The sequence below is a fragment of the Varroa jacobsoni genome, unplaced genomic scaffold (assembly GCF_002532875.2).
Source record: "Varroa jacobsoni isolate VJ856 unplaced genomic scaffold, vjacob_1.0 scaffold_1163, whole genome shotgun sequence".
In the NCBI taxonomy this organism is placed as follows: Eukaryota; Metazoa; Arthropoda; class Arachnida; order Mesostigmata; family Varroidae; genus Varroa; species Varroa jacobsoni.
In genome coordinates, this window is record NW_019214065.1 from 14,764 (window position 1) to 25,158 (window position 10,395).

Consider the following 10,395-nt stretch of genomic DNA (forward strand, 5'->3'; position numbering starts at 1 on the left):
CGCTTTTTAAGCGTAGAGATCCTATCTTTATTTCCTTATTGATATGACCAAGGCTGTTCATTGTTCACCGGCAGAAAAAAAGCGAAATTATGGACTTGTTTGCCCTGAGGCGACAGAGTAACGGTACGAAGGGCTAACGGTATAATTTAATTTCAAAGTGTCATCACCCAGCGCCAAGGCATGGCTAACAGGGTCGTAAAGGACTGATTAGGGGCTTTTGCTGGCCAGTAGTTTCGGCGTTTGTCAGGCAAGCCATGACACACTCCTGTTTCAGTCTACTGTCGATGTTTGTAAAGTAGTCGACACAGATATCCAGTGGCAAGTAAAGCGTTGCGAGAAATCGGACATACCTGAAGCGTTCGTTCTTGGTTTGCCCTGTCTAATTTAATTACCTTAAAACTAATTGCCTCGGAGCAGAGTTAGCTACGAGACTGCTCTTATTAATGGAAAATTTAATGACGATGGAAGTTGATTTACTTTAATTATACTGAACTTGGAACTAAGAATATTCAATATTGTTTATTATTAATATAGTACACGTTATTGTACAAGGACTAATACCGCTACGTTATATGACATAGATCCGTTTCAATATCATCGACCATTCAATGGATATACTTGCATTTTATTGTGTTTAATGTTGTGCCTATTTTATATACTGATCTCTCAGTTGTGTACACGCTAACAGCTGTGAAAACGGGCATTGTTTTGGGTAAAAAAGGTTTTTGCATTGCTTTTCTTGCCATTATAGCTTTACATTTCGTATGGCTAGGGTAATGCTAGACAGCCATTAATCAAACGATAGGTTACGCCTTCTTCTGGCAGATTTTAAACCTCACTACCTTCCATAACATTTGCACTGTGTAAAGTATCAATACCTCGGGACCAGATAAGATAATCTATTACGAAATTACAAATGGTATTAATTTAGACCGTGTGCTGTTCCCTTCAAAAAATGCCGCGTCTTTTTAAAAACATTAATCTGCGCCGAATATTGTCAAGCTTCCATCGGCGCTCAGTGTCGATACTGCCAATTTCGTTAGTACGCATTTCCGCGATTGCCATCGTTGTTGTTTCAGCTTCGCCACTCTAAAATCAGACAGAAGTTACAGAGCCCCATTATAACGTGGTAGCTGAATTTAATACCGCATACTACTGGATCCTATACATATTACGGATCTTTCCGTTGTCAAATAGGTACGGAAGGAAATAGCATATCTTCACTGTTGTGGCCGCAAAATGGTATACACCTGCAATACGTATATCAACGAGCTATATAGACTATGTCTATAGTAAGCCAGCTCTCACAGCTTCCAGTTCGATGAAGCGCATGGACAAAAGTGACTGCATCAGTCAATTGATAAAGCGTGCTAACAGACGCGAGATCCCCGTCGTCTTTCGACTGTGGGCCTAAAATCATGCCTATTTATCAGGCCTAAGCTAAACGTCTATGAGTGAGTAGTACTTGCCAAAATTATGTATACATCTTGCTATTGCTTTTTTGAATATTATCGTAATTGAACTTGACACAAACGTTAATATCATTGTTGTATGCTACTTATGCGCAATTTTTCAAGGACATCCCCTAAATGTGTATCGAGACGATGCGAAATAAAATGCAGAAATTAAGAAAAAAATTGACTGATAGTAGGTTGAAGGCCCCCAAAATTCAGAGGTTTAAGGGGACGAGAAAGCTCAACTACCAAAATATTTCTGCCAAAAAAAAAAAGAGATTAATCCTTATTCGGGTGACCCTATTAATAATAGGTGCTACTTTTTAGAAAACAGCCGCTATTTTGCATATCTAATTTTTGTAGTTTTTTGAGGTCATTAGAAAATGTTTAAGCCCTTCAAATATAATGTCTAGCACATGAGGTTTCGAAGTTGCCTCATGAGTCTTTCTAGTATCCTTCGAATGCTGCACGAAGATTGCCTACGATGTGGCCAGTCGATTTCAGCCAGTCATTTATTCTTGCTTGAGAAAACCAAGGCAATGTTTCCTCTTAGTGGGAGTTTGTTTAGCGCGAATATATTAACGAATATCCAGTGACCGTTCATGTTCCGAGTACGAGTCTTCTACCTTCGCCAAAAAATGAATTAATAATTTTGCTCTAAAATTAGATTTATTCTAGTGCTGAAAATAGCAGATCAATCCAGGATAAGCAATACTCATTTTATAAATTGACCCAATTTATCCCGAATATATATATATATATATATATAGTGATTCGACGCCAGGATAAGTACATTAGCCGTTTGAAATATTACACAACGTAGATCGAACAAAATAGAAGGATTTTGTTGGGTGCTAGCTATTAAAATTTACAAACATTTTATTAGTTTTGGCATATGGGTATTGCTTACGCTTCGTTGTTGGTCTACGCCTACAAGTACGTGTCAAGTTCTCACCTGACTGGTAGCAGCTCCTCCTTCGGCATTGTTCACTTTGGCATTATCTAAGTTATCAGTGATCTCGATATCCACACCCTCTTCACGTGATTCCTGCTGATCCTTGTTTTCAGTGTTGCTTTCCCGCTCGAAGGTGCCAACCTCCGTCACGGCCTCGCCTTCTGCTTCAATGAAATCGTTCATTTCTTCTCCAAGTGTCACTTGAGTGCCCTGAGCAGACGCAGGGGGCGGCATAACACTTAACTGATTCGCTGAGCCCTGTTCGAGCTTAAGTAGAACAATATTAAATTTTTACAAAAACATGACTTCGTAGTCATGGCGTGTTTCAACATATGGAATTGGCTGAAATGTGTCTGGTCATAGTTGTGGCGATATATAAATTTCCAAGATATTTACATAGCCACCCGAGAAAATTGACTGCAAAGCTAATTTTTTATTCCGAATTCAATATACAGTATATATATATATATATATATGAAAGCTGATTATATGTAGAAATGCTTTTTGTTGTTCTTGGTAGATATGCCGAGAAGCATATCTTCGTTTGCATAGGAGAGGGCTCTTTTGTGTCATTATACTTAGGAGCCGCTTGACGCATCGAAATTGAAATGTATTATCAGGCATAATATACCGATCCTTTCTGAGAGGCTGCCGTGGATGGGGCTGGTGCTAATCCGAAGTGTCGTAGAATTGCGCTTAAATTAACGATCTGACCCAACATTTGCAAAATAGCCTGCACATTGAGAAACGACAGTAACGTCTTTTTTTTCTCGATAAGGTATCGAAGATCGCTGAAACATTTCCGAAACGAGGCTTGATGTTGTACGCCGTCTCGTCAAACAAAGTATAATAGGTGGCCTATTTTCCTCATAGCGATAAATTAAGTTAAGAAGATATCGCACAATCTTTAAAATAGAGCTGATATAATTGGCGTGCTTACGGTCTGCACAAAGTGCATCGATGCTATTCTGAGATTTGATGATGTTGGAGGCTTTGCGAGTGACAAATGTCGTAACCCTAATTAGACGATACATACGGCTTAATAATTGGTATGATAATTCCATCCGACTCATCGACCCGATTCAGGAGAACCACGAACGTAAGCACTACAAAGCTCGTCACTGTCGAAGACTGTCGCATGTTGAGCTGGAGTAACAATATATGATGAAGCACATGTTTTAAAGGACAGCTTCGCTAAGCCCTGCCTTAATACATAGTTAGCATAACTCGAGACACGATCCATTAAACATAAAGCGAATTTATGTAAGCCTCTACAGTCGACCAACGGCTATACAATGATACTGTTCATTTCAAGAACTCTTTATACTCGATTTTAGATCCCCTAGCACAACAACTATCCAACGGACCCTGGCTTTCGGCATACAACAATAACGTGATAAGTATTCCGGCACGTACGGCATTTGTTACAAGTTAAAATTATTTTAGCTACTTCAATGAGCACTAAACTTTTTCAGAATTACAAGCACCTTTTTAATGGGGCAACTCTTCTTACAGTGACTCGCCGTTGACAGGCAAACTGCTTGAACCTCAACCACCTATATCGGTTGAATGCCGTCGGAACTTATTTCCTCAGGGAATATAAAGCTTTTCTCAGTCTATCAGTATTCAACCGGTAGCGATAGAAGTCAGCGTAAACGGAGATCGAAGGCAAGATTGTGTGGGGGCACTACACGTTGAATTCCTCAATTCAAGTCATTACTTTAGTCTAAGCCTAGCAACATTCAAACAGTTAACTGAAATTAGGCGGTCGACGTTCGTTGGAGTCAGTGAAGCAAGAGATCCCGCATGTCGTGGGACCTCGGGCGACGTCGATGGGACGGGTTGTCGTAGACCGAATAACCGATAACCAGAAAAATAGCCGACGCATATGCGACCTAAACAAAGAGTCCTTCTGTCACTGAAGTTAAATCGATGGAAACTAGCAGCTAAGCCGGCATGTTCACCCAGAAAAAGAAGAAGAATCATTTACGTACAATTACGAAGGCGGATTTCAGGCAAGAAGCATTCCTGTTAAACGCATGGTTTAGTTCTGAACAGGTTCTTTCGGTCGTGGATTATCCCTGGAAAGGTGTTTTGTTAGCTTGGAAACTTGGAATGGCCTTTAAATCAACTTCCGGTGTAGACTTATCTAAATATTATCCACAGTAAGGGCATCGATTGATCTTATCTGTTTACTGAAATGCTGTCAAAGTAAAGGATAAGTATTTTTGACAATTATGTATATGAAATAATGCTAATTTGGCCCGGAATGACACTGTTCGAGGAAAGCTATGGAATCGTGCAAGGGAATTTCTCATTAGGAGAAAGAAAGCAGACGTTGTTTTGGGTAGATGGTACAGCTGAAGATGATGCTGGCTGGTGATAATGGGACCTTTGATTATGGAGGGACACCGGCTACAATCAAGCTCCGTAATCACATACAGAACATTTACAAGCACAGCTGATTGAAGTCCTATAGGAAGACTTCTTTGAAATACGTTTACAGCACTTCAACTTCTCGGATGAGTATTTTAATCTGCAACTCGCTCATTAAAATTATCTGCTACCTGCCAAAGGTCCATGTTTGGACATCAAAATGTGTTGCTCTGAAGCTTCAGCCCAGTTAACCAAAGCAACAGGAAGTGTATACAATTTTCTATAGCGGTTCCATTTTGACGGTCAGTGTTTGCTATTCCGAGAGTCCACGTGTTCAGTAAGTTACTGGCCATTTTCATGACTCGATTTTCATTTCCGAACGCAGCAATGGCTAGTTTGAAGCGTCTGTTAAGGCACCACATTATAGTGAGAGTGATTAGCTAAGTATCTGCGCTTATTTGTTAACCTGAGTAATGCCGTACTGTCAAACCTTATCCTTTGATTTTTAGCAAACCTAATTAAAGTGATTACATTTGAATATAAATAGCACATAACTTTCATTAATATTTTGTAAAAAAAATTTTTATTTGGAGGATACGATTGGACACTTTCTACTGTGGAATTTACTCAGCAGTTACTTATATTACCGTGTTGACTTTGAGTACTGATAGATTTTTATCAACCGGATCAGTAGGCGACTAAATGATTTCGTTAACAGGGCAGTTCACCTATTCGACAGTAAAATACGCTACGTAAACAATATTTCCCACATCTGCTACAGCGATCTCGAAAATTAAGGCATAGATATTTCGAGACTTTGTCGATCATCAGCTTGATACCATACCATTGATTATATAAAATAGAATCTTTAACGTACTTGTAGAGGTGCTAACAACGATAATGCAACTTAGCCATGTCTTTAAGAGCTTTTAAATTCAAATACGTCGAAAGTCTACATGGATATCCTGGTTAACGTTCTTCAATAGGCATCGGGTTTTCAGCCTAAAATAGTCCACTGGTACAGCTCATAAGTAGGCAGCCGTAACGTTGTTGCCTGCCCTTCCGTCAGGTATGTTTAGTCGTGACAACGTCCCATCACGTGAGGGAACTTCATCGACCTATTGCAAGTTTCGTCCCTCTAAAAAGAGATTGAAATTAGCATCATATGCAAACTTGCACCCGAATAGACTCGCATCAACAGACGGCTTTGGCAAAGTGTTCAACAAATATTGTCCTCTGCTGCATATAATTCGATGTGGAACAAAGTAAATTTTGACATTTTTTACTTCTACACACATGCCTACATCTGCAAGGACCTACCGCGGCCTTGGTTATAGGACAGGCTAGATTGCAAGACACTTAAAGGGATTCGTGACAAGATCCCCGTAACTATCGTGTTTTTCAATTGCACACTTTAAATAATAGCCAAATATCATATAAACATAACAGCATAACTGAAATACAACATACTGTTAGGTACATTTGCATTTGTCCTTTTTTTTTTTGCTAAAATAGCACTCTTTTCAAACTACGGTAGCATGTTGGTGAGGACGACGAAGTCAATTGATACTGAACGCGATTTAGTAGCAAACTATAGAAGCTTCCAGCTTGATTTTCTCAGGGCCTTCTTCCTTGCTTTCGAAGTACTCCTGCTGCGATAAGGTAGTCCAGTGTATTCATTCATTATGTTAAGTGTACCTGTGCAGCATCGGCGGTTCAGCAATAAAGAGTACATTAAAAGTGACAAAGTCAGTTATCACAGAACGATCATCCGCTTCCATTCTAAAAGCTTATCTAATTATACGACGTAACCAGGTCCATCAAGCTGGTGTGGCATTGTTTGATTGAACATCTCGCCAACAGAATTTCCTCTGTCTCTTGTGGTAAAGGCATAGCAAACTTCGTCATACAAACGGTGGTAGTCGCAGATCTGCTCCTACTGGCAATAACAGTTAATCGAGTCATCCGTCACGGAATGCCTGTCCTCTCCGAATGATTCGTCACTTCATCAATTAACTGTCATCTGCTACGGAGCACTGTTTCCTACCTGACGAAAGTCGAATGCAATTACGGCGTTGCGGGCCGACGTAATCCCGCTGACGTGATAAAATTTCTATGAAATTATGACGAATCGCCCTAACGACAAAAAGGCAATATTCGATATTTCCTCCATCGAACGTTTCTTCACCGAAATTGTAAGTACGATTTCTACATACTTACATGTACACAATTACTGATATTGTACTTCAACCCTGATTCCTGTTAATGCTCTTCCATAGAAGATAATGTCAAACGGAAGCTCTATGACAAATTTGACTGAAAACTAGGACATCCAAGGAGACACGACTCCTTATTCAGGAGCGCTTATCGAATGACGTATCCTTGATAATTTTGGGTTAGCCTTGATTTAGCTTTGGGTTAGCTACATTTCCTCGTTAAGTAGCCTCAACGGATATCGGAATGGCTGATACCTAATGGGGTAAGGTAGGAGCTAAATATTCACTGAAACAGAAGACCCCAGCCAAACTCCAATATTCTTTGGGAGAACAAAACATCTAGTGAAGTGTAGTCTTGCTCGATCAATTCTCTCTATTTTTGAGAGAAAATCATTTTTGATTGGTCGTACTCTTCCCTCCAGCACGAAGCAGATCTCATCGGGCGACCAATGCTGAAGAGCGAAGGAAAAATACTAAGCTAAAGATATTTCTGCTGATCTTTTTTTTGCCTTCGAATACAGTTTTAACTTAATCATCTCGTCACTAAAGCCGGCCAGCCAGACCAACCCTGCGTTTCTATACCTGCGTGATTTGATTTTTGCTTATTTCTGTGATTACCTGTATGACTTCTACAGGGTTGAATGATTGCTGACCACGATTTCATTGTTGACTTATGCCGAAGGATCACTTCTTCACACCTAAAACGATTTGCAAAGGACGACCAAATCAAGCAAAAAAACAGTTCAGGCCAACGTGAAGCAATCTAATATCACATCATCAGATCATTCTAACAATATTTAGTGGTATAAAAATAGCGTTTAGCAATTATCCACACGTGTTTCTGCTAATCGATAATTTGGAACTTCCTATACCTACAACATTAACCCCTAATTAAGTGAAGCTTAAACAAAATCGAAAACAATATGAAGAGAAGGGCGGTAACGAAAAGTTGGTAAGTATTACAAGTTACTAATTAACATTATATTACCCTTTTGTTTACCTATTGCTTTCATCAGACCTCCCGATGCATCATATATTTTGCACGTAGGTTACGGCTTTACGGCTATGTGAAACAGTGTCTAACGGAAGCTCTGAACGTAAAATTCGAAACACGTACTTTTAGACTGTAGATCAACGAATAATCGTGATATATCGCATAAACAGTGGGTCAAGGCTAGACGCGGCAAGGATTGTGAACCCGGGGTAAAAATTTACTGACAGTATCTAACTGGTTCTGAATAGGTTACTGGCACGCTAATGGATCCCTATCCGGTTGACCCCGTGACCTGTAAGTGAGGGGTCACCTAAGCAGGGGGCTAAGCGAGTCAGGCTTGACCCTAATTTATTCGCGCATTACGCTAGCTCTTTTTGTATTAAGTATCTTTTTGTATAATTTTACAAATTAAATACTTAATGAGTCTCAACTATCCTTCAGCAATTTCCGAATGACCGTAACGGCTTATTAATATAGCGATATTAATGTCAAATTGTATTATACAGGAAGATACCCAATTTATTTCATAGCAGAGCCGTCCATATTACAGGTAAGTAAAGCTTGCTCGTGCCTTTCTTTATCAAGCCCGATTCAGTTATGAGCAATGTGGAGAAAGTATCGTTCACATGTAGCATGCGTAGATATACGACGATCTATCGAACGCTTGTTATTATGTATTTGCTGAATGTGAGGGCTACATATGCATATGGTACGTTTACTCACAATAGCGCCCCTTACCGAATAATTAACGCTGTACGGACCTAATGATAGATTCGATTTCTGCCGTTTGACACGCTAGGGCGTGTCGGGTCCGCGTGCTGTCGCCACCTGAGTGACCTCGTTCAACTTGGGTGTCGTTAAGGAGGGGTCGACAAGTATACGTATAGATAAATATATTAATTTCAAGTAAACTTATCATACCTTTGCCTTTTGTGTCCTGCACTTTCTCAAGGTCAATGAATGTAATTCGTGCGACGTTAGTGGATACAACGAAAGAATATTTATATGTGGTTAGTGTAGGCAAATGCGTAGATACACAGTGTTACCGAGAAAACTGATATGTGTAGTACCTAATCATGGTGACGAGATGCGTTTACGGAAGACTGCACAGTGATATTGTAAAAGTGGGTTTGAGAACGTGTTTTTGAAATGAGAATTCAAAGGTAAAATGAGTGCTCGGAGTAATCAAGGTTATAAGTTAGCTTCGATAGCTATGAAGGTTATTTAGAATTATGCGTAATTAGGGCTATGCTTACTGAGAGGTCTTCGATAAAATGTCATAATAATCATATAGTTTTTCTATAAAACTAAATCTCACAGTATAATTATTGCATTTGTATTAGACAAATTATATTCCGTAACTCAGCCAGTACATGCTACATGGAGTGCTTAGTTTCATCATAGCAAAGCAGGTATCATAGAGTAAAAATGTTATCATGACACAATCAGCTACACCGATATTTTTTCGCAAAAATCCAATCTTGGTACCAAGATTCCACAAAAGTTTTTTTTACATTTGGTCATTGTCACATAAACCACTGCGTAGATGGTTGGTTATAAATGAGCATCATGTGTGCTTGTTACATAAATTGAAAAAAAATCATATTTCCATGTTTAACATGTGAACATTTAATGATTATTCATTTTCTTTCTTATTTAGGTTCAAAATTATTACATGTACACTAAAAACGGAAGACGATCGAAACATGGAAATTTTTTATGGAACAGTTTAGCTTATGCCCATTGTATATCAGGGGTGCGGTCAGACATAGCAGTTCCTCCGACGTAACTCGCTTGCTAGTCAACGCAATCTCAACTGTTTTAACGGATTTTTTTTTTCGGCGCTTGTGTCACCGAACAGTCGACGATGTCATCTTTGAAGCATTCTAAAACTGTGAATAAAATACGCTCAAGGGAGCCGCCAAAAATCCTGTATCGAACCACATGATAACACTATCTTAGATTTAATTTCGAATGGTACGTTTAGGATCCCAAATGCCGAGACAACGAGTGCAGGCGGATGGAAGAGCGATCGCAAACAATGGAAAGCTTGGTGAAGCAACGCATAGAACGGCAACAGAAGAGACCGTTTAGATGGTGTCTATCGAAATGTAAAAATGAATGGGAGAATCTACCGCCAAGTTGCTAAATAACATTATTCGTTTGAAAGCAATTAACGACAAAAGGCCAGTTAGTTATCTTCTGCAAAAGATGTCTCGCAGGATAAAAAAAAATGGACCAACACAACAGCGATCACTAGTCGTTCCCACAAATAACGACTAATCCGATATGCAGTTACTGGAGTGATTGCTAGATATTTTGTTTACTAATAAGAAAAAAACACTTTAAAAATACTCTAAAGATCAGTAAGTAAATCAGTTGTTTGAACAAAGTAGAGTC

The 10,395-nt window shown here is 39.3% G+C and overlaps 1 protein-coding gene across 1 annotated transcript; it reads right to left on the reverse strand.

Annotated features, from left to right (window-relative positions):
• Nucleotides 1–500: 500 nt before the first annotated feature.
• Nucleotides 501–2,643, reverse strand: LOC111267255 (uncharacterized). The gene is made up of 2 exons (XM_022845371.2): nucleotides 2,410–2,643; nucleotides 501–1,089 (listed from the first exon to the last, which is right to left on the reverse strand). Exons 1-2 carry the CDS (start codon nucleotides 2,641–2,643, stop codon nucleotides 949–951), a joined length of 375 nt encoding a protein of 124 aa, XP_022701106.1. The 3' UTR covers nucleotides 501–948.
• Nucleotides 2,644–10,395: the final 7,752 nt, after the last annotated feature.